The sequence below is a fragment of the Trichophyton verrucosum genome (genome assembly GCF_000151505.1).
Source record: "Trichophyton verrucosum HKI 0517 chromosome Unknown contig00205_1.f1.exp, whole genome shotgun sequence".
In the NCBI taxonomy this organism is placed as follows: Eukaryota; Fungi; Ascomycota; class Eurotiomycetes; order Onygenales; family Arthrodermataceae; genus Trichophyton; species Trichophyton verrucosum.
In genome coordinates this window covers 235,411-258,532 of record NW_003315517.1, presented here as the reverse complement: position 1 = coordinate 258,532, position 23,122 = coordinate 235,411, and the positions used below count along the sequence as shown (strand labels likewise).

Genomic DNA, 23,122 nt, shown 5'->3' with positions numbered 1-23,122 from the left:
TTCAACTGCTTCAACCATGCTAAATGTTCTCGACTTGGCCAAGTATTATGTACCTGGTTATACATTTGATCGCCTTGTTTTCCCCAGCATCATTAGCTCCTCTTCCTGCAGGTATATGTTTATACTCTGCACGTGATGCTCTCGTGTTCCATAGCTATCCCTGGCCAGTCCCCTGGCAATGTGGCCCTATCTACGCAACACGGTCTGGGCAAAGACGGGAAGTTGTGGGTCTTGCAGGAAATTCTCCGCATAGCGGCCCCTGACATTACTCTCTGGAGCATGGCAAGCGCCAGTATTTGGACGTTGTTCATCGTATCGCAGCAATCCGATCTGCGCTGCATTCTTCAAAGTTTCTATCTCCTTTGATGCGGCCTGCACCTAATGCAAGTAACGCAATATCACCATCCCCACAACACGTTTTGAGATGGACATTCGCTGGCTTACCTTGTCATTCTCTTGTTCTTTGCTTCACACAGCAAGGTATACAGCCGTGTTATTCCTTGACGATCGGCTCCCTCAAGGTTCTTAATCACAGCGTCCATCCTGGATATACCTGGAGCGTACCTCGCAAGAAGCGTTTTGCCCGAGAAGCGGGGGGGTTCCAGCGTGCAATGTGTAGCAGATGACGCAAATATTGCCTGAAATATTGCCTGACTACCCTTGAGATACGATTCAGAGCTGATTAGCATGAGGAATGCCGGATTTGCCGTACCCTTGGGCAGTCTATATCTAGGCCTCCCTCTCCCGCTTCAAATCTTTCTCTCTTTCATTCCATCCTCACCATCAACCCCAACCTTTCTTTCTCTTAACCCTCCTTAGTCGCCTGTCTTCCTGCATTATCCATCATGGGTTTTATTACCAAAGCCATTCCTATCGTCCTGGCGGCGTTGTCAACTGTCAATGGTGCTAGAATCCTTGAGGCCGGTCCTCATGCCGAGACCATCCCAAACAAGTACATTGTTGTCATGAAGAAGGATGTTTCCGAAGAATCTTTCAGCGCTCATACAACTTGGCTTAGCCAAACCCTCAATAGCCGCCTAATGCGCCGCGCCGGCAGCTCCAAGCCCATGGCTGGAATGCAAAACAAGTACTCCCTTGGAGGTATCTTCCGGGCCTACTCTGGCGAGTTCGATGACGCGATGATTAAAGATATTTCCAGCCACGATGATGTATGAGAGGATTTCTCAACCCTGAAAGCATTCAATGTCTGAAATTAGAAACGGTAGTGGCTAACAGTTATTTAATAGGTCGACTTCATTGAACCTGACTTTGTTGTGAGGGCCACCACTAATGGCACTAACCTCACCCATCAGGACAACGTCCCCTCTTGGGGACTTGCCCGCGTTAGCACTAGGAAGCCTGGTGGCACAACCTACTACTATGACCCCTCCGCTGGCAAAGGTGTTACGGCCTATGTTATCGATACTGGTATCGATACCAAGCATGAAGATTTCGGAGGTCGTGCTAAGTGGGGTAAGAACTTGGTTGATCAGATGGATGAGGACTGCAATGGCCATGGAACCCATGTTGCTGGAACTGTTGGTGGAACGAAATACGGCCTTGCTAAGGGTGTCAGCCTCGTTGCTGTCAAGGTCCTTGACTGTGAGGGCTCCGGATCTAACTCTGGTGTCATCAAGGGTATGGAATGGGCCATGATGGACGCTTCTGGTGGTGGAAATGGCACCGCTAAGGCTGCTGGAAAGGCTGTCATGAACATGTCCCTCGGTGGACCTCGCTCTGAAGCCACCAACCAGGCTGCTAAGGCCATTTCTGATGCTGGTATCTTCTTGGCTGTCGCTGCTGGTAATGAAAACGTAAGTTACAAACCCCAACCTCTTACATATAGATCCATCAGTCTAACTAGAAATGTTATAGATGGACGCCCAGCACTCTTCTCCTGCCTCTGAGCCATCCGTCTGCACTGTCGCTGCCTCCACTAAAGATGATGGCAAGGCTAACTTCTCCAACTTTGGCTCTGTCGGTAAGTGTCCTTTTACTGCTGATATGATATTGAACTGAAGTTAACAATTTCCTTATAGTCGACGTCTATGCCCCAGGAAAGGATATTGTCTCCCTTAAGCCAGGCGGCGGCACTGATACTCTCTCTGGTACTTCTATGGCTTCTCCTCACGTTTGCGGTCTCGGTGCCTACCTCATCGGATTGGGCAAGCAGGGCGGCCCTGGTCTCTGTGACACCATCAAGCAGATGGCCACTGATGCTATCCAGAGCCCTGGTGAGGACACCACCAGCAAGCTTATCTACAACGGCAGCGGCAAATAAATTGGTGCGCTCCACCATCACGAACCTGCCTCCGAACCTCAAGTCTCTTGATTGCATCAAGATAGGCGACAATTCTTACTTGAAAAAAAATATGTGGGCTGCACGATTGGAACTTGCTGGCAATCACCAATAGTTACCATTCGCCCATTATGGCTGTGCCATACTCCTTTTATTCTGGATATATTTGACATATATATATATATATGTACAGACGAATATAAATTATATATAGGCAAAAATTTTTCGGACTACCCAGTAGTTGAACCTCTCCCCAGTAGTACATTCTCTATTCAACCCAATGTCTCCATTCAAGACAGCATGTCTTGGGCTAGATGCTATCTACCTGGTTTTTTCCTGCTTTCGATGTTGTAACGAAAAAATTAAGCATATTCCAATTAAGGTTTTGGCGGAGACTAACTAATTAAAATAGGGTTAAGCATACTTAAGTAAGCTGGCTTAAAGCGGCGAGGCTAGCAGCCAAAAACGGCATCCAGAGCCTTTTTGGTTATCAGGCGATACCTAAGAGAAGCGATGAGAGGCCATCGACCAGACATATCTTCTATTTGAGTACTCAGTAGGTTGAACGAATAGTTGGATAGTGACGTAATTAAAAATAGAATGAGCGGGGAAAGATGATTTACCACACGCAATATGGGTATAGGAGATAAGTATATATACGACATCTACTTATAATACCTTGACTTTCATCCACTCGCTTGTTCCAACCCCTAGATTCAATCCATTTCTCTCCCACCACCGACGTACCTTTTCTCCTGAGCCGGCAATTGCATCCTCAAGGGCCTCTTCGATATCACAAGTCTTGAACTCGACATGGAGTCCACTTCTCCGCCACCATTCCAGGACGTCCACATGCCCGTTTTTTGTGGCACCAACAAGAACCTGGTTGTCAAATATCATCTTCGTGCCTTTCAGCTTGTACCACAGTTCTAGAACATGAACGTGGCCATGGGTACTCGCAATGCGAGCGACGGATTCGGTATACGAGTAGGGTATGCCCGACTGATCCCACCAGGCTATTGAATTGGTCCGCCCAGATTGTGCGGCTAGTAGAACTGATTTACCGACCTTTAAAGGCAGAGAATGCTCAGGGGAGCATTCAGATGCGTTTCTCCACCAGGATAGTACAGGTATATGGCCTTCTGCTGATGCAGATTCCAGTGCTCGTTCGGTGTAGAGGAGCGGAAGGCCCGAATTGCGCCACCAATCAAGGATATGGATGTATCCGGCGCGTGAAGCAGAGTCCATCGCATCTGTCAGGTAATCTTTCTTCGGTAGTTCGGGGCAATGAAGCCACCAGTCAAGGAGGGCAGTATTGCCATATATAGCTGAAGCCCGGAATGGGAGGTTTAGGAGCCGAGGAGTGGACCAGAAAATATCTGATCGAGAAGTGATAATAAAGTCTAATATATCTATGCGTGAAAATTTAAGAATAAGATGGGCGGATAGTGAGGACAGTGGTTTCCACGGCGAGGCTGAAGAGAGGTACTGTTCGATTTCAGAGAACGGCCGTTTTAGAATGGCATATTCAAGGGTGCATTGAGAGGAATGCGAACGGGGTATTAGAGGTTTCCACTGGTCTGGAGTTGGTAATCGGGTGTAGATGCCTACGGCCGCCGCGGTTTCCCAGTCGCCGAGAGCTTCGAAGATCATTGATAATATTTCAGAAGGAAGAGCAGTCTGGGTCGGAGTCGGATGTGTAATTGTCATCTGTGATGAGAAGCTGTCGCTTGACTGAAGGTTCACGATGGGGGGAGGTATCATCCCGTTTTGTTTCTCATTCAGTCCGTTTTCCTTCCCAGGGATTTCAACTTCTTGCGAAGGGGTATTTCTACCATCTATACCTATCTCCACAGACCATCCCAGAGCCTTTTTTATCTCATCGTAAAACGACTCTCTCCCATCCCACGGCAGCTCGGCGAGGCGATCAGGAGCTTCAAACTTGGAGAGAATAGGCGGCAGCACTTTAACCCATGGCCAAAAGACTTGGATATCGTCCAGATGCCTTCGCGTGATAGGCGCAACCCACTGGCGAGTGGTCATCCCTGGAACAAGAATAATAGACTTAGAAACATCCCAGCCTCGCAACAGCGTCAGTGTAAGGCTCGTAGTTAATCCACAAACCATTGACCCAAGCGTTCCGGCATCCATGGGACTTATAATCAACAAGTCTGCCCAATCCGCAAGGTTTGCAGCTGTCATATTGAACTGGCCCCGCAAAGGTTGACTGGTGGTGTCCGTAACTCGCTGTGGTGCGTCCTCGTAGCATTCCACATTGTCCATTTCCTCTTGTCCAACACCCAAGCCCTGCGGTACGATTAATCGAAGTTCGACGTCGGGATCTCGATATAGCGAGCGAACAATCGTGTCGGCGAACGTCGTACTGGTTGCTAAAATAACCCGTTTGGTGTGCCTATCAGCCCTTCCAAGCGAAGGTATGCCTTTCTGCCCGTCCATGCAGTCTTCGAGGCGAGTACCGTCCGGACGCTTCTCGCCGTGACAAGGATTCGCATCTCGAGGGCTGGCGTTGATATGAGCAGGGCTCATAATTTCGAACTTCGATGTAGGATTGGAGTCCAGGCGCTCCCCATTCAGCATTTGTTTGACCCCGACAGCCATCTGTATGGGATTTTTTGAGTGGGCGTTGACGTTGTTAAATCTCGAGAGACCGGGAGTCCAGATCGCAAGTTACTTGTTATTGGCCGGGGGGTTTAACTATAGCAAAATGGCTGGTTATAGCTAGCGAATTAACCGCCGAGAAGCTGCAGAAGAGCCAGCGAGGTGGTGATATTTGTAATTCGTGTCTGGGGCGGCTGACCGGCGCTCTCCCCTATCTCGTCGCATCCGGTGCAGGGGCTACGCATGGATGCCCAAGTCGCATTCCAAGGACATGGAGGTAAGGGCTCGGTTCTGTCTGGCAACAGAGGAGATATGGGCTATTCTGATATGTTTCCCTGCCCTATTAAAGCCTAGAAAATGACAGGCAAGGTTAATATATATATATATATATATGCGAAATGGCGAGTTTGAGGCTGTCCGCCGTTTGCCGCCATGAACGAGCGGTAAAGACACGGTCGCAGCGGGCAAGGTAGCATGAAAGAAAAGGTCGAGGACAGCGATCACCTACCTTCTATCACTGGGGATTGGCCTTTGTTATAGGATATAATTGTCGGTCAAAAAGGGCTTGACGGGCGTTCAAAAGGCGGATGAAGTTGAACATTCAGTTGTGTTGTTCAGATAATTTAACTACGGGGAATGGACTTAGGGAAGTTTATTTCCGGGCGGGTTAAAAAGATTTGCTCTTGTTGCCACCAAAAGCACAAGCCGGCGCTATTTGATATGGAGAAAAACGGGATGTTATATAATGAATCCAAAGTCCTCTCTATGTAGATCTACCATCCAAATACTCTATTTAATCCTTTCTGGCCAGGTTCATATGCAGCTTGTGCTCTCTCATGGCCAAACTTGCCAGGGCGCCCATAGCAGCCAGTCCCAGTGCAGTCAAGAAAGCTGCTCGGAGTGAGCCCATGTAGCAGTCGCGAACAATCGCAGCTATATCGGGAGGGAGATTGCGAATCTCCCCAAACCGCTCTGTGATTTTTCGGATAATCTTTTCAGCATCACCAAGGTGTCCAAGGCGAGACCAGAGGCCTGACCGGAGAAGATTTTGGAACACGGCCGAAGCGACAGATATACCGATCGAACTACCAGTGCTGCGGAAGGCGTAAGAGGCAGAAGTAACTACGGCCTGGTGTTCATGGTCCACGGCAGCAATGATGGCCACAAGAGTGGAGGTAAGCATGCCACCGTACCCTAAGCCTGATATAAACAAGTAGACAAAAGGCGGAACAGCCGGCGTTGCGAGGTTGACGGTGCATATCAATCCTATTCCGATGACAATCAAGATGACGGAGCCGTAGTTGAAGTAGAGATAGCGCCCGGTCATGCGCATCAGGTATCCGGATCCCAGGGAGCCGACGGAGGTACCAAAAGCCTGTGCAACCAAGCGAGTCCCAGCTAATGTAGTTGTGTAGCCTTGTACTTGGAGGAAGACGGGTATATAGATAAAGAGGGCGAACACAGCCATTGTGACAAACCAGTTGGTCAAGCAGCAGGATAGAACAGTGCGGTCCATAAGGAGGCGGATAGGGATAATCGGCTCAGCTGCAACTTTATCCTCGATGTAGATAAAGGCAACGAGCAGCACAACCGAGAGCGGAATGGTTGTGAGCACCAAGGGGTGCGTCCATGGCACCTGATTCCCGCCAGAGTTAAGTCCAAGTAAGAAGAGAACGAGGGCGCAGACTAATGTCCCAGCACCGAGGAAGTCAATTCTCTTCCACCGAGAGGTGTCCGTCACTCTGACGGGTACATTGACATATATCGACACTAGGATAGCAGAGACAGCAACAAAAGGCACCTGGATAAGGAATGCCCACCGCCACCCCCAGTTGTCGTTCACATATCCACCGAATATACCACCGAGGCCACTCCCAATTCCAAAACAGATGTTTCCAATGCCTTGCCAGATGCCTCGCTTGCGCAGAGGTACAAGGTCAGAGGTTAGGAATGTAGATATGGCCGTCAGCCCTCCTCCGCCCATTCCGGCGATAGTCCGTCCAAGGATCATGACCCATTCTTCTGTAGCAAGGCCGCAAATCAGATTACCAACTCCAAAGAGAATGTTGGATATAACAAGGCCTGTTCGACGAGAAAAGATGTCGGTGAGCTTGCCACTGATCGGCTGACAGGCAGAGCTCGAGACCAGGTACGCGGTGGCAAGCCATGATATCAGTGACAGTGAATTGAACGAGGAAGATATCTGAGCCGAGATAGTCGCAACAATCGTACCATCTTTAAAGATGCAATCACTCTAGTTAGCCCATAAATCTTTGATAACTTTTTTTCTTTTCAAGACTTATGATCCATGGAGGCGACATACCAAGAGCTGCAAAAAACACACCGACCCAAGTACTCATCAATATCGTCAAGAGCTCACCGAAGCTGGCTTCCTCTACTAGAGGGAGGCCGGTATCGTTCGCTTCACTTTCACCCGAAGGACCCCCATTCTCTGCGGTCACTCTGTCACCGAGTAGTGGTGAGATTTCTGATGGAGGAGGATGCGTAACATCCTGGTCCTGAGCGCCAGTCGCCATCCTCACCGTCTCGCAAGCAAATGCGATAGGACCGATCCTGCCTCTTGTTTTTGCCGGTTCTTAGACAGTGAGAATTGCCATCTCGGCTAGGTGTTGTCCTGACTCTTTCAGCCCGGAAAACTGTGGGGTGAAGATGTGTTGAGGGCTGTACGGACCGGGGACAGCTCCGCGTATCAGGAAAAAGCAAAATTGGCCCTGATTATGAGCCGATCTCCAGCGAATTTGGATTTCTTCGCCTATCTCTAACTCTAGGAAGAGTACGGAATAACAAGCAACTGATAGCTTCAGTTTAGCCGGCTGTGATAATCTTCTCTCTCCTCTCTGTGGGGGACTCTGCAGTCACTCACCTTGTACGTAGATTGTCCCTGCTTGCACAACTCCCACCAAGGGTGCTCTTCCACCTCTACTGTGATCGGCCTGTAACAATCCTCCCGAAGCAACATAACCTTACCCGGTAAAGAGCAGATTTACCTTCCGCACTGCTTCTCCGGAAATAGACAGGCCATATCCTGTAAGCCGGGCTTGCTGCTGCTGATACCCAGAAGCAGCGGGACTGTACGAGCAGCCTGACCGCTTGGTGCAACCTGTCTCACTCTTCTCGAACACCTGCAAGAGCCACGCTGCTGCAAGTTAACCAACGCGGCCACCACAGGATCTGCTCAGCTGCAGCGTTCCATTGACTTTCATCCTGCAAATTGTCCACAGCAGCGTTGACCATAATATCAAATCCTTTCTACGGAGCATTTTTGCTGTCCTTGTGTACTGATTATGTAAGTAGCTCTTAGTCATCCGGAAATCGGCCTCCGAATCTCCGATCAAGCGACCACATGATCTACACGTGACTGAATGGTTATCTTAGGTAAGCTCACCAGCTGGAAAGAAGTCAAAAACAACTTCAAAGACATCGCGATAAATCAACATCAACAGCCAGCGAACGCAGTCTAGGGGCAGCGCCGCCGCGGACAAACTGTCAGAATAAGTCAGGTCTGTCCAGCTTTCTTCTGGTCGAGATGTAACCTGACGGGCGCAGGCGGAATGCCCTCAGCCGATAGCCAGTGCAGCAGAGGATGGTGAGAGAGTGAGACATCTGCACGCTAGCAAGACAAAGCCTGCTTAATATAGAGCATCGAACGATGCAGATCCATACCAGTGCCGATCATATCACAGAATGAGAGCAAGCTCGTCCCTCTCATCTTCATCGAAAGCTCGCAGCTACCGTGTCACTGGATCTGGAGCTTGCTTCTTTGCTTTTCCTTCCAGCTCTTGCACAACGCAAGCCCCCCGCTGCAAAGATGGCTGTCAATGCTACCTTGACTGGAGGAGGAGATGATGGCTCACGGTTATGGCTCTACTGGGGCTTCGCTGCGACATGATGGATTCATGTCTCTCTTCCTCCGCGACGAGCATGCACGCCGCAAGCATGTACCCTGTGGTGGTGGTACCCGCCGCTTTTCTACATGAACATACGGGACAATACCGGAACACACTCGATGACAGCATACAAAGTCTTTTTGTATGCAAAGGTGTCTCACCTGATCTGTGAACACCTTGTACATGCTTCCTGATTGTAAATGTTTCATAATGTACTCCATACATGTTGCTTTCCATTGCCCTGCCCCGCATCGAAAGCCTTCGGGAACCACGGGCTCAACCGGCCGTGCATCGAAGAGCTCCCAGAATGTAACCTGCAGGCTTGCAGGTCATGAAGGCGTTTGCTGGTAGCTTCCAGCCATGGATCCCTCAGTGCAGATCAGTTTGCATATGCGAGGTAGCTGCCTTCAAAGACAACGGAGTCCTTGAAAGACCGTGTTCAACCCTCAGTGCGATTGTCAACATAGCTGTGAAGAAAAGTTATATAAACCCCGGGTAGGTAACCACCGTCTCGAGCTTTTTCCCTCTTCTCTCCATCAGAAAACACAGCTCCAGGAAGAACAAAGACAAGTCGCAATCAATCTACTTCTACCAACCCAACTCTTACAAATAAACCCACTTCTCGAACAAACTCAAGTTCAAACCAGCCCACCAGCCAAAATGAAGTTCACTATCCCAGCTACTCTCGGCCTCATGGCCTCTCTCTCCTCTGCTGCTGCCATCAGCGGCACCGTTTCCCTCTCCTACGACCCAAAGTACGACAATGCCGGCCTCAGTCTTACTCAGGTAACCTGCTCTGATGGCACCAACGGCCTTATCACCAAGGGTTTCACCACCGCCGGCTCTCTCCCCAACTTCCCCAACATTGGTGGCTCCTTTGCCGTCGAGGGATACAACAGCGCCAACTGCGGCAAGTGCTTCAAGGTCACTTGGCCTGTCCTCAACAAATCTATCTTCGTTACCTCCATCGACAAGGCCGATGGCTTCAACGTCGCCAAGGCTGCCATGGACACTCTTACCAACAACCAGGCCGGACACCTCGGCAGAATCGACGTCACCTTCGAAGATGCTCTGCCAACCGACTGTGGATTCAAGGCTTAAGAACTTAGCAGCCGGTGTGCGTCTGTTGTGAAAGAATATGTTTACCGATGATGGAGGCTAGAAGGCTTCCGGGATAATGTCACTCCTTAATAATATTGAATGCCTGATTATGTTATAGACTAGACTTATTCAACGCTCCTTGACCAACTCTTATCTCTTTCTCCAGTCTTTATTGTAGATGTCTATTCATTCTAGTCTAACTTCTAGAAAAGCAACATGCTAATGATGTCAACTGTGGAGCATAACAGTTGCTAGCTTTAAAACTAGAATAAGCTACCATATAGTTAACACTGTTTCGCGCCTTTTTGGCCCGGTGGTTTGATATTTAGTCATCTAGTTGCGAAATGCAAATGGGGCCAAGTGCATCTCCAAACTGGAGATGATAAACAGTCTAGTTAACTCCCTATTTAGTTGGATCGCCAGGTGTATACGAGTTTAAATATCACATAGAAATGAATTGGATATTGGCTACTTCGCCAGCAGCTAGCTATGCAGATACAATTCCTGTCGCCCACACACGGATTTCCTAACTCCCTAACTCATTTAACTTGAATAATAACCCCATCCCACGACCAACAATATTCCTTGTCCCACATATCAGGGAGCCGGTTAGCTCTAAAATGCTTAGAGTCTTCGAATAGAGTATCACAGGTACCCTGCGTATGGGAGTATGGTAGTTATGCTTTATCATAAGATTGTCCCCTGGAATCACCCCTATTAGCCAACAATCAAAACATTCGTCTCTTCGGGATACTTACATTCATTCCTTCTCGCGCTTCATTCGAGCTATCTTCGTATGGATCTTCGGGCGGAGATGGTTTCATCGATTGAAGCAGATGGACAAATCCTGCTACCACGGCGTAGCCAAACACGAAGAGAGCAAGGTTGTTTAGAGGGCTGACTTTGCTCAAAAGCTCGAACATAGCCGCTGATAGATTGACTTTTTGTATTGGACGGTGATATCTGTGCTATGTATGGTGGTTCCGGTGTATGGTTTACCTCCATATTACCCCTGAGGCTGATGTTTGAATATTTATATTGACCTCCAGATCTATACAACTCAACTTGTCGCGAGTATCCATGTGAATCTGTATTTGCATACTCTCCCCAGTCCTATCAAAACGTATACATTGTACTAATGGCTTGAAAGACATTACAAATCACCACAGAAGGCCAATTAACAGGGCTTTTCCCATGCTTGGTGCACGGGCGGGGCTGGATGTTCCTGCTATTGGGTCCAGCCTCACTGTATGGACAAGGTTAGGCTCTTAGCAGAAGGGTTGAAGGTGGGTTACTAATTATTCTGCTATTTTGCATGCTCTTTAACGGGATGTAGAAGTTCATTGAGAAGAAATAGTCAAGGCTTGATCCTTAACCGCATCTTAAGTTGGTCTATGTCCACCATTTAGCCGGGATATAAAACTCTTTGGGGACGGTAAAGCGGGCCTCGTCTCTCCGTGTCAAAATGAGACATACTTCGATGACGGTAGAATTCCATCAGGTTTGCAGCCCAGCACCATGGATATATGTATAGTTGTATATTTCATTATGTACTAACTCAAGATTAAACAAAGGAATATTCTTCTCTATATTTTGAAATGGGATAAAACAAATGCACTCTATACAAAGAAAAGAATCATAACGTGGAAGGAGAAAGGGAGCATTATTGGGTTAACCGCTGGTGATCAACACATCTATGCGGTGAGACGGCGAGACTTCAGGTATTCGTAGTCGGGCATTGCTTCCTTAACCCATTTGTATACCTTAGCTCCATCGATCTCACCGAACTCGGCCTTCCACTTGGGAGCTTCAGCTTCGATATCGATGTTCGCAGCAAGCTTGTCTTTCATGATACCGTTCGAGGCGTTGAGAGAAGACAGCATACGCTTAGCCATGGGGTCATACTTCTTGGACTGCTCTTCGCTGACAGGATCCCAAGTGAACTTCAGGTGGTTGCGGTCCAATCCGATAATGTCAGCCAGCTTCTGGACAACAGTTTCGTCGGCCATAACATCATCTGCATCAATGACGATGGGCCAGGGCTGGGCGGTGGAAGATGATCCAGTCTGCTGGAGCTTTTCGCTGTACCAGTCAAACATGGAGCGAATGTTGTGCAGGCTCATGTAAATGGGTAGATCAGGCTTGCCAACCTCGAGGGAGGCGGTGGTGCCGATATCTTCCTTCTTCATCTTTCTGAAGTCATCCATGCATCGGTAGAAGGATGGGAACATGAGAGCGGGGTGGCGGATGAGGAAGACCGGCTTCCAGGTAAGGAGGAATTCATCAGAGAAGATAGTTTGGTTTCCCGGGGTACGAACGATTTCGGAACCCTGGGGGACGTCGAGGGTAAGTGGTGCCTCTTTAACGTCGTTGGTCTTGAACATAAATTTGGTCTGGCTGCTGGGCTCGAGGAGAATGTTGGCGTGCTCCTTGACGACAGAGATTCTGCCGGCAGCCTTTGACTCGGCAACATCCTTCATCATTGAATCATATCCCTTGTTGTACATGGCACGGGCCTGGATTTTTTCTTCTTCGGTCCACTCGTCGACATGCTTAGCTCGAAGACCCTTTTCACCAAGGAACATGAGGGTCTCCAGGAAGTAGTAGCCAGCATGGGGGCGAGCTTTGACCATTGGCTGCTCTTCCAATCCCAGAATCTGGACAAGCAGATTAGAAGCAGAACGAGGGTGGGTAATAAGATAGACGCGCTCCATTGTTGGATATTTCGTTGGCGGAATGTTTGGTATTCAAATGGATATATAGTTCTTGAAGAGGCCGTAAACCGTGATAGATTGTAAGATAAATCTGTCGGGTGTATGGAAGTAGCGAAGGAAAATGAGCTATAGGGGGGATAGACGGTGGGAGACAGGCAGATTTTATAACCACCTGCAGGCCTTCGTCAGCTCAAACCCCCCGGTGATATTTTCAACCAGATGGCCCGTTTGCTGCCTGCAGCGGAACAAAGTTGAGAATGTCAACCCAGGGCGGGAACTTCGAGTCTCCGTGGATCCGACGCATTCCGGCTATTTTAAAAGTTCTCGGTCAAATCTACCTCCGTTATAGGTACCTTGGCCATATCTCCTTGTGTACAAGGAGTGTTATAGACTGAAAATGCTTCAATGGTGGCACTCAGCATTCTCCCAAATGGAAACTTTTGAGAATGCAAGCCTCTCATTGAATCTTCCGGACGCCTTGCATTCCAGTAGAAGGTTAACTGCAGCCACAGAAGGGAGGTTGTTGATTAGTTTCGCAGGTCATGTATTGCGGATGGAGCTTATACTCCGCGGCTTCATGGACCTGAAGCGGGGCCTCGTATGTGATAGCATTAAGCAACGGACTTTTCCAATACTCGATGGAAGTAATGCAACCATGCCGCCAACGTCGCCTATGATGAAACAAATTGTTGTGACCGCCTTGGGAGAACACGAGAGTAATACCTGGGAGCGGGAGCAATTCAAGGAGACGGCCCGGGAACGGGTCCAGAAATGTCGGCTGTCGGCAAAACCTCGCTTCCGCGGCTCCGTTTCTTGGCACAGATCATCCGAAGTTAGCCAATAGAATTGATGATATTGAACCGAGCTGTCCAATCAAACCTTCAGAAAACAAAATAAAGTCACGGCTGAGGGTGGAGACTGAGTCTTGGCAGGGATGGGACATCCCGCAGCCAACGTCACGTGTGCGTGTCAGAAAGTGACCACCAGAAGTCGGAGCGTTTTCAAGGCTATATAGAAGATAGAGCGCGAGACGAGAGGATATATATTATTAATATCGCTTGTAAACATCAGCGCCCGCTGGTGTTGAGATGTGGCGATATTGGGCCTGCTGTGAATACGGTGGTCTCTTCGCTTGAGCCTGGGCTGCGACTCTGACTCTGGCATCCTAAGCTTTCCTGGCTGTATTTTTCCCCCCCAAGCCTTACCCGTGAACAGGAGAGCGGGAGCAAAGAGCGCTCGAAAGCTATTAGACTAGAACTCAACTGGGAGACTTTCCCTTGTTTATTTTACTCGGTTGCGCGAAACATGGAAATGGAAAGAGAACATCCATGGTCATCCTTTCCCAGACTTAACAATGCTCTGCCTTTTGGTAAAACCCAACAGTGGATTTAGTCTGTTACCTTACAGTTAATAGCAAGGATATGCACAGATTATACCTACTATCATGGAGCTGATAACTATTCCATTCAGCGAGGTGCAGACTGCTCTGCAGGAAGCAAAGGAGGCTTGGGCAGACACAGACAAGTTCAATACCCACGGTCACTCGTTCGAAGATATTAACGCGCTGGTACCGGAGACACAAAACCTCAAGCATATCAAGCCAGGCCTCTTCTCAACATTATACCAACATTGGGTGTCGTTGATAATGTCTAGCCAAGGCGCAGAAGAATGGCACACTTTCGAGCTACCTCGCTACCTGGCCTTTGAGACGACAGAAATGTACCAGGTCTGGATCGCAAGGATGTCTTCTAGACCGTCTATCTTCGATGGCCTGGTTGAAATGTTTCCAAAGCAGTCATTGGCCGGCGTGAAGACCGAGGAAATATTTGGTCGTCATCGGAAATGGTTCCTCCGACTAGACAGTTGCAGTACCAAGGACGGTGAGAACGGCATGAAACCCATTACAAGCGTACACGATCTTATTAGACAGCTGTGTACTTCTATGAGAGGAAGACGGGCCATTTTGGATACCCTCGAGGATGGCGTGAGCAAGCCTGTGGTTTATCTCGTTCCGTATAATGAGCAGATGGACCCCTCGCGCGAGTTTCGAGTCTTCTGTCCACCACCAGGAAATGGCATTGCTGCCATATCACAATATAGGTGGACAAGCCCGTTTTCAGTCAACAACATGGAAGATGCAGTCAAGGTGGCCAATCGGGTGCACCTTGACTCCCTGCAGATTCACAGCAGGATTATGGAGACCGCACGCCACCTGCCAGATGTGCTTGTACACGAGATGATGGAGCGGGAGGGCTTTACTTTTGATGTTTTGAGCGTGCCTGATGGATCAACGCAGCTTGTTGAAATTAATCCCTTTGGTGCTATGAGTGGCTGCGGTAGTTGTTTATTCCACTGGCTGAAGGACTCGAAGAGTTTGTATGGATTGACAGGCAACATTCCAGTCAAGCTGGCCTTACCGGACAGCCTGCTAGATGCTAATGCCCACTAGTGGAAGACTACACCTTCTTCAAAGGAACCATCTCCAGCAACAGAGAGACGGGCCCTTTATCCCTTTATCCGACAACCAAGCATTCTCCGTTTCTCCACAGACTCCGTTCTCCATGTTGATTAAATGGAGATGAAGTTAGTTGGTATTTGATACAATGGCTGTCACGACGTCCAAACGGTAGATTTGCCTCTGTAGCAATGTAGACAACTCGACAAAGGACAAAGTAGGAACAGATATAAAAATCAACAAAAATAAGTAAGACACTCTCCCGTATAAGAAACCCCTTTAAGGTTCACATAGCGTATCACGTGGCACGGTGTTTATTATGGCCCGTGCTCGGCGTTTCACCTTTTTCTTTGCCGCGTTTTTTCTCGCTTGAGGAGACGTTGAGAACGACGGACGAACAAGGCGTTGGAGATCAGCTTCGACTTCAGGCACGCAACTAGCTCAGGACTACGCCTTGCACCACTGCAGACTCGTTGCCGGCCAGCAGAAGCATCCTGTCTACTCGAAGGGAGCTACCCACGCCAACGTCTACTCGCCGTTATAGATCTATCAGGGCAGCCCCTTAAACCGGACCAAGCCCGTTCAAGATGCCAGGTGTCCGTAAGTATCTTGATGATCAAGTAGACGCCCTGGAAAGGACTTTGGAAGTGGACAAGACTAACTCCTCGCAGCACCAGATGCGATTAATCAGCTGAAGAAGGGCTTGAGGAACTTCCTTGGCCGTCTCAAGAACAAGAAGCAGAACCAGGAAGCTACTGCACCTACCACCACTGCTCCCGAGGACAAGAAGACAGAAGAGACGCCCGCAGCTCCAGCTCCAGGTGCTGCTCCAGCCCCAGCCCCTACTGAAGGAAGTGCTGCTCAGCAGACTCCAGCACCAGAGGTCACCAAGGCCCCTGAGACTGCCCCCGCAGAGTCAAAGCCAGAGGGAGCCCAGGAGGAACCCTCCACAACTGAAGATGGTATGTATATGAACACACACGCAGGTGAAAGACGTAGTTGAACACTTTTTTCTTTTTTTCTTTTTTTGCTAACACCGACATAGCAAACAAGGACAAGGTCACTCCTGAGACACCGGTGCCAGAACCTGCACCGACTGCACCTGCACCTGCGCCAGCGCCAGCTACCACCGAGGCCGAGGTAGAGAAGAAGGCGGTAGAGACTCCAGTCGCGCCTGATACCACCACCACCGCCCCAGCCCCAGCCCCAGCTCCAGCTCCAGCTCCAGCTCCCGAAGCTGAGAAGCCCGCTGAGCCAACTCCCACCACCACAGACGCAACCAAGGCCGCAGAACCCACCCCAGCTCCCGCCGCAGAGACCACCGAGGAGGTCAAGCCAGCTGAAACAGCCGCTCCTACCACCGAAGCTGCCGCCGCCAAGTAAGCTTGGACAGTTTTCTTTGCGAGCAATAACCGTTCTTCCGAATAGAGCCTAACGTTCAGTATGACTTCTCTTTAACCCTATGGTCATAAAATGAGGTTATGGAGGCTTTGATATCGGCCAAAGCAACGAGGTGGGCTTTTAATTACTTTTGGGATACCCCTGTGATTGTTTTATTTCTCCTGCTTCTCTTTCTTTTCTTCTCTCCTAATATATTATATCGTTAATATGACGTTTAGTACAGTTGATATATCAGCGAGGTGTGACTATTCGGCTTGCCTTGGTTTATATAGTTAATATATCATATCCAGACAGTATTAGTAGTAGCTGTCGCTCACGACTTATCAATCGTCTCCCCAGCGGTAGCAGCGGTATCAGAAGCCGCTAGGACCGTAGGCTCATCCTCTCCTGCAGCTGCTCTGGCCGCAGCTTTCTTCTCTCTCTCCTTCTGTCTCCTCTTTACTTTTCTCTCCCGGTTCTTCCGATTCCGTTTTTCCTTCTCGGTTTCTTCAGCCATCTTTTTAATGACAACCCGCTTTCGTAATGCTATCCGTCTCTTCTTGCCGGGCTTCTTCTTTTTCTTGGATAAAGAAGGTTCCGACTTGGTAGTAGGCGTCGCACTCGAAGCCGACTTTACCTTTGGTCCTGGAATATGTACGACTCTCCATGGAAGATGGCAACCAGGCTAAGCTCTGTTAGTAAAACTTGTAGGGGAGAGACTCCAAAAAGCCCAAAAAAAAAAGTACATACCCAAGCCACCGAAGCAGCACGGGCAAGGATAGCCTCCCCATCCACAGCGGTATCTCTAAACGTATATCTCAACGCATCAAGTTGCTTCGATGTATTTTTGTCCTTGGCTCCTCGCTGCCACGAGGTGTCCCCCACGGCTCGCATAACCAGCTCCGGATTGGAAAAGTAGTAGTCCCATCCTCGAAACGGCACGACGAAGCCGCCATCCCCCAGCGGACATGCTGACGGCGAAGGAGACCGTAACCGTATCTTTAATTTTTGGACTCCTCCCAAACCGCTGCCGTCGTGCCCCTCTGTCCTCGATCGAGATTCGTCCGCGGTCTTCCTGGTAGACACAGAGCTGAAGAGCCGGAACTCAAACTCCTGTTCCTCCTCTTCCGCATCCTCGCGCATCCTGGTGTCCTCCTGTTCCAATCCCTCAGAGGCGGTGGGCAGCTTCGAATTGACGGTCTCAAAGGACGAGAAGGCCTTCTCCAGCGCCGTGGCGGCGTACGTAGCAGCCGAACTCTCAGGCGACGAAGCCCGAGACGACTCGGGGGACTTCAAATCATCACGGCAGACCCTAGAACACTAGTTAGAAGCGCTGCAATCTGCTTAACTGCGTGTGCGCGCAGGCCTGCAAGAAGCTGTGCGACAAGGGCATTTTAACTACCGTTTGGCACTTGGTAACGCGAACATGGTGCGTTTTCGCTGCTTTTCTTCCCTGATTTCGGGGCTGCCAGCAGGGTCGCCGTCCTCGACTGCACAGACCCTGAGCCTGCTCCAGCGCTGTCGTCCTCTTGTCCCGCCGCTGCAAGTCAGGATGTGTTCGTCAACCGTCGCAAGTCTCACTGCAGGGCGAAGATAACGAGTTGACACTGCAAGTTGCCGGGGGCTGATTGGTCAGCAGCGACTTGCCAGCTCAACTTCGGCTGCAAGGAAGAAGCAGAGCAGGAAGAAAAAAAAACAAAAGTCGCTGCAGGCGAAGACGAAGACGAAGGGATGATGGAATAGCTAGTAACTAATAAGAAACAAGCCCGCCGTTTCTCTGCTCCCCCGCTGGCTGCCCGATGCTTGTGTCTCTTGGTCGCTCAATGGGCTTCTCCTCAGGCCTATTTGCCCGGCTGCAGCTGTTCGTGAAGACCATCCGCCCTCGACTTTGACATCAATACCGAACGGCCCAACTCTGGTCGCTACCTATCGCTCGCTACCGTCCTTATATACCTGCGCAGTACGGAGTACCTCTGTCATACACTTTGCCGATGGGTGCCTGTTTGTCGTGCCTGCATGGGCAGGAGAGGACTGAGGTATGTCATCTGCCCGCCGGTGGCTGGGGCGCATTGTAGGAGAGCGTTTACTGACTGGTAGCCCGTCGCATTGCGATATATCACAGTCCGAGTCCTCGCGCTTGCTAGATGAAGACATATACCAGGCCGGATTCAACTACGGGACTGTCCAGGGCCCTCCGCCGGGCCCGGAGCTTGAGACGTTGAAGCGCGAGAGGGAGGCTCTCGAGGCCATCTGCCAGCGAGCGTCAGAGTAAGTGACTCCACCGGGCAAGAAGACGCCTTGATACGGGCATAGTATAGCTAACAGGGTAACCAAACTTCCAGTTCTGTCGTTGATATCTGGGCCATCCAGTCTCAGCCATTCGTGCCCTCAGCTCAGAGCAGTGCTCAAGCGTCCCGAATCCCAAGTTCAGAAGCAACCATCACCCAGGCTACCTTCAAAGCCGATACATATAATTCGACTCAGTCCCCTCCCAGAGCATCTCAGAGATCTCAATCTTCACGGCAATCCTCATCCCCTATGCCCGGTGAATTCGCAGGGATGAGATATGTGTCATACCGAAACCCAGACTACCCTCATAACGTCAACCTTTCTGCTGTGCCCAAACACTGGGGCGAGGTCGTGATGAGCACGAGAAAAGGAAAGAAGACCAGGCCCGCCTTGAACCTGGACGACGGCCAAAAGGACGAGGTAGACGTCTTTGGCGTGTTAAAGGTCAAATGATTCATTCTTGCATACTCGGCCCACGACATGATCACTCCACTTCATAACTACACCCCTACCATTATCACGATACACAGGGATACACCTCTCAAATATTCTCTTGGTTTTCATGACGACCAACATATGACTTTCCGTTCATACATACGCACACTACCCGGCCAACCGCGTTTCGCTTTTCTTTCTTAGATATCCTTATCCTGTCTCACGCAACCTTGCCTTTTCCTTTCTAGTTGATATTACTTCTACTTTCCTTCGCTTCTTATTTCCTACTTCTAGAACTTTTTTTTTTTTTGTTTCTTCTCCTTTTTTGCATTGAAAACACAAGGATGGCAAGCTGGATATCTACCTCCGCCGCATCACCTTACCCCCTCTATCTGGCACCAGTCCAACCCGACTGGTTCCCAAAATTAGTCATATTCCAACACGATTTCCTTTCTCTCTCCTCCCATTTTCATCCCTTATTCTTGGGCTTTGAAAACCACTGTTCGGCGAAGTGAATGGGCTCTGCTAAACCCGCAGGTGTCCAGGTATGTATGATAGATTAGCCCCCCTTTTTGTTCCGAAATTAAAAAAATAATAAACCGTGCAAAAGGAATTTCTCCGAGAAAGCATAGCAGAACATATTTATCATAACTCTTCAAGCACGACATAGTTATGGTGGCTATCAAATGGACATCTCGTTGGTTATACTTTATCAGCGAAGATCTCTCCGACCATAAACTAATGACGACAGCGGCGTTGAGATCGGCATCAGGGTTTCATCCAGATGGCTGAATAGCTTGTTAACTACTTTAGTTACTCGGGTATCTCTTCAGCTCAACCGTCGCCTACTGTCTGAAGGATGCATCCTGGTAGCCTTTCTCTCGGCGATGGCGCTCCGACGCAGTAGGCTATCCCATCTCAGGGGCTATTCAACGTCTATATAACCGCGCCATCCTCTATACATTTAAGCCAAAAATTATATCCTTATACCTATCTGAAATTTAGGAAGCATCATGAAGTCATTCCTATCCATAATATCGAGTCTTACCGTATATCCACTCCTGGCATATGCTACAATACCAGAGACCAAAGTCCCAGGGACGCTGAACATAACTGCCCTGACAGGAGAGAACGGCCAATCAACGCTAGAATGCTGGCAACTTGGGCGCAGATTCGACGTCTCAGACGATCCAGGTACTAAAGGTACCGCAGTTCTACCTCTAGACGGTCTCATAGGGGAAGCAAAGTACTCTGTCCTTCCACCGAATTTTGACGGTGGCTTACACAACGCTCCTGTTGCACAGTAAGATATGCCATACTATAGTTACTTTGTTAGGACAAGGTGGTTAAGATGTCTTCTAGATGGGTGATATTTGTCTCTGGTGTGGCGCATATTACGCTTCCTAACAGGACGGAAGAAGCCTGGATACGGGGAGGTGCTAATGGAGCCATCATTGCTGCGGATACGGCGGATGTCAGTGAAAGGGGTCATTTCACTGTATATCCAAGTAATATACAGACAATTGCATGGCAGATTCCATTCAGGGATGGAGTTCTGCCTAAACATCGGGTGTTACACCGCGGAGCGTGTAAGCGGGATGAAAGCTGGAGTTGATATCATGGTGTTTTTGAGAATCTATGTGTATATATATATATTCAAGGGGTGGACAATATAGTACGGATATAGGGGAGATACCAGATTCTAATGAAATAGACTAGTTGAATAGTAGCAATAGGGACAGCTGGAAGTCAACAGTCGAGGCAGAATCAAAGAAGTAGAGACAAGCTTCACTGTCCGGCTTTGATCTGTCGCCCTTGGCCCCATGGACAGAAGAAAGCAGACAAAAGAAATCCGAGCACCATACACGCAATGCTCCTAGCGAAGAGGCTCAACAGGCAATAGAACTCCATTTCAGAGTTGATGTGAATACCGCTAAAACGCCGAGTTATACTTGATATATCCAAAGGGGAAAACAGGACTGATGGGAGGAAGAAAGATAATATACGCCGAAGGGTGTGCAAGTATGGGATAGCTGTGCTCAGACATCGTCCATCTCACCAGCGGGCTCTTCACCGCCAGACTCGTAGCTACCCACCGAGCTCATCTCGCCGTCATCCTCTGTGTCTTCTCCACCATCATCTGCAGCATCTTTGCTGGCATACTTGGTGACGTATTCTTAAGAGTTTGTGTTATTAGTATCTCTAACTAGTTAAAAGCAAGCATTTATTCTAGAGCCAAGACTTACCCCTAACTTTGGCGTCGTATTTCTTGGGATCACGCAAGAGAACAGCAGCAGCATCACCGTTCAATGGATCTGATGGGTTGGGATATCGAAGTAACTGTGGGAGAAAGACCTCAAATATGTTGATCATGTCGTACATCGGCGACCAGGTTTGGTTGATAACGTCCAGACACACTGATCCAGACCTAAAGTGCATGTTAGCAAAATACCAGAGAATACAGAACAGTAATCTTACAGTTCATCGATATTCGGGTGGTAGATCCGGTTTACGAAGCCGATGCTCGGGCTTTTGTACGGGTATTGGTCAGGCAGTTCGACGTGCACTTTCCAAATCCCACCAGCAAATGGAGCTATTATTCGTAAGCAGCAAGAAAAACTATATTGTGTCCATATTGGAGAACGTACTCTCTTCCGGCCCTTTGAACCGTACATAGAATTCTTGCCTAAAGCGTTCTCGGCGGTTAGATATCAATTTCACCAGTATCCAAACTATGGCTAACGGGGAATATCACGAACACTACATAATAGAAGAGAAAGATCAGCTTCCACGGTCTTATTTAAAGGCCTCTTGAATATAACTTACTGTTGTCGTTGACTAATGTGACTTCATAGTCACTCATCAACCTAAATGTCCACATTAGTATTTAGATTGTCAAGGAGAAGTTATTCAGCCTATTGCCATATAGCATGGCAATGCCAAAAGTAATCTGCGTATCCCTGAACTTGACTTTTGGTGGGGAGTAAGGAAAGCCATACATCCTACGTCTAGTTAGCAAAATGAAGCACGAAGTTTGCTAGTCAGGGGCAAAACGCAGACTTACTTCATAACCTATAATTACCCGGCAAACAAAACAACCACTCAGTCAGTCTAACTTCTTCTCTGGTAGCAAAGGTAAATATCGGCTTTTTCAGGGACCTACATCTGTCTCAATTCTTCGCTTTGGGCTGCTCATCTTGCCGGGTGTAGCGGTGAACGTGGCGAGTCAACGTATCAGAGTTTCAGCGGGTAGTGAAAGCTGCTTTTCGACGGTTCTACAGCTCAAATCGGGGCAGAAGAGGAAGGTCAGACAGTTTTTCACGATTCTGGTGAACAGCTACACAGTTGTTCGACCTTGTCACGGGAGGGAGAAGGTGCCAGCGGGGTCGTTGGAGTCTCGGGGTCACAGGGCAGCTTGCAAGGAGCTGTTGCAGCTATTTCGGGCGTGGCAGCGGAGCCAACACAGCGTTTATGGCTACGCTGGAGAGCTTGTTAGGAGGCGTGAGAAGCGTGGAGGTGTCTGCAGCAACCTTGAGAAGAGGAAAAGCCAGGAGGACGCATGAAGTCGCTTCGTCGGGCGGAGGTCGAGGTGCTTATCGATAAGGCCCGACGAAGTCATGTGCCCGTGTCTTAGTCAGCGAGTGAATGTGAAGTCACATGATGCATTAAGAAAAACAACCAGCAAAATTTGTTAGCGAGGATGGATGTGGAGGCGGCTGCCCTTGATTGAGTTGACTAGCCCATAGTGAATCGACAGGTGCTCTGAGAGACTTCAAAAAGTGCTGGTGTTGAATTAACACAGCTAGTTAGTTATATACATACAAGTTATCAGATACATCCATCCGAGCGCCTGATACCCCTTTACCCAGCCTTTTCCCAAGAAAACAAACGCCATTTAATCATATAGGGATCGACTAATTAT

General features: G+C 49.0%; 10 protein-coding genes across 10 annotated transcripts; 5 read left to right on the top strand and 5 right to left on the bottom strand.

Moving 5' to 3' along the window:
- Nucleotides 1-845: 845 nt before the first annotated feature.
- TRV_02343 (uncharacterized protein) lies at nucleotides 846-2,281 on the top strand (the record flags this gene model as incomplete). The annotated part of the gene is made up of 4 exons (XM_003023550.1): nucleotides 846-1,169; nucleotides 1,248-1,814; nucleotides 1,876-1,981; nucleotides 2,040-2,281. The coding sequence occupies 4 exons, from the start codon at nucleotides 846-848 to the stop codon at nucleotides 2,279-2,281; spliced, it is 1,239 nt and encodes a 412-aa protein (XP_003023596.1).
- A 687-nt stretch (nucleotides 2,282-2,968) lies between these two features.
- Nucleotides 2,969-4,918, bottom strand: TRV_02342 (uncharacterized protein; the record flags this gene model as incomplete). The annotated part of the gene is made up of 1 exon (XM_003023549.1): nucleotides 2,969-4,918. The coding sequence occupies one exon, from the start codon at nucleotides 4,916-4,918 to the stop codon at nucleotides 2,969-2,971; it is 1,950 nt and encodes a 649-aa protein (XP_003023595.1).
- A 793-nt stretch (nucleotides 4,919-5,711) lies between these two features.
- On the bottom strand, nucleotides 5,712-7,455 carry TRV_02341 (MFS drug transporter, putative; the record flags this gene model as incomplete). The annotated part of the gene is made up of 2 exons (XM_003023548.1): nucleotides 5,712-7,153; nucleotides 7,242-7,455. The coding sequence occupies 2 exons, from the start codon at nucleotides 7,453-7,455 to the stop codon at nucleotides 5,712-5,714; spliced, it is 1,656 nt and encodes a 551-aa protein (XP_003023594.1).
- Nucleotides 7,456-9,157: 1,702 nt separating this feature from the next.
- Nucleotides 9,158-9,927, top strand: TRV_02340 (allergenic cerato-platanin Asp F13; the record flags this gene model as incomplete). The annotated part of the gene is made up of 2 exons (XM_003023547.1): nucleotides 9,158-9,321; nucleotides 9,474-9,927. The coding sequence occupies 2 exons, from the start codon at nucleotides 9,158-9,160 to the stop codon at nucleotides 9,925-9,927; spliced, it is 618 nt and encodes a 205-aa protein (XP_003023593.1).
- Nucleotides 9,928-11,621: 1,694 nt separating this feature from the next.
- Nucleotides 11,622-12,641, bottom strand: TRV_02339 (uncharacterized protein; the record flags this gene model as incomplete). The annotated part of the gene is made up of 1 exon (XM_003023546.1): nucleotides 11,622-12,641. One exon carries the CDS (start codon nucleotides 12,639-12,641, stop codon nucleotides 11,622-11,624), a length of 1,020 nt encoding a protein of 339 aa, XP_003023592.1.
- Nucleotides 12,642-14,085: 1,444 nt separating this feature from the next.
- TRV_02338 (uncharacterized protein) lies at nucleotides 14,086-15,090 on the top strand (the record flags this gene model as incomplete). The annotated part of the gene is made up of 1 exon (XM_003023545.1): nucleotides 14,086-15,090. One exon carries the CDS (start codon nucleotides 14,086-14,088, stop codon nucleotides 15,088-15,090), a length of 1,005 nt encoding a protein of 334 aa, XP_003023591.1.
- A 593-nt stretch (nucleotides 15,091-15,683) lies between these two features.
- TRV_02337 (uncharacterized protein) lies at nucleotides 15,684-16,479 on the top strand (the record flags this gene model as incomplete). The annotated part of the gene is made up of 3 exons (XM_003023544.1): nucleotides 15,684-15,696; nucleotides 15,768-16,058; nucleotides 16,142-16,479. The coding sequence occupies 3 exons, from the start codon at nucleotides 15,684-15,686 to the stop codon at nucleotides 16,477-16,479; spliced, it is 642 nt and encodes a 213-aa protein (XP_003023590.1).
- Nucleotides 16,480-16,649: 170 nt separating this feature from the next.
- On the bottom strand, nucleotides 16,650-17,619 carry TRV_02336 (uncharacterized protein; the record flags this gene model as incomplete). Its single annotated transcript, XM_003023543.1, has 3 exons — nucleotides 16,650-16,683; nucleotides 16,815-17,161; nucleotides 17,227-17,619. 3 exons carry the CDS (start codon nucleotides 17,617-17,619, stop codon nucleotides 16,650-16,652), a joined length of 774 nt encoding a protein of 257 aa, XP_003023589.1.
- An 895-nt stretch (nucleotides 17,620-18,514) lies between these two features.
- Nucleotides 18,515-19,218, top strand: TRV_02335 (uncharacterized protein; the record flags this gene model as incomplete). The annotated part of the gene is made up of 2 exons (XM_003023542.1): nucleotides 18,515-18,744; nucleotides 18,819-19,218. 2 exons carry the CDS (start codon nucleotides 18,515-18,517, stop codon nucleotides 19,216-19,218), a joined length of 630 nt encoding a protein of 209 aa, XP_003023588.1.
- A 2,021-nt stretch (nucleotides 19,219-21,239) lies between these two features.
- Nucleotides 21,240-21,573, bottom strand: TRV_02334 (uncharacterized protein; the record flags this gene model as incomplete). Its single annotated transcript, XM_003023541.1, has 2 exons — nucleotides 21,240-21,376; nucleotides 21,447-21,573. 2 exons carry the CDS (start codon nucleotides 21,571-21,573, stop codon nucleotides 21,240-21,242), a joined length of 264 nt encoding a protein of 87 aa, XP_003023587.1.
- Nucleotides 21,574-23,122: the final 1,549 nt, after the last annotated feature.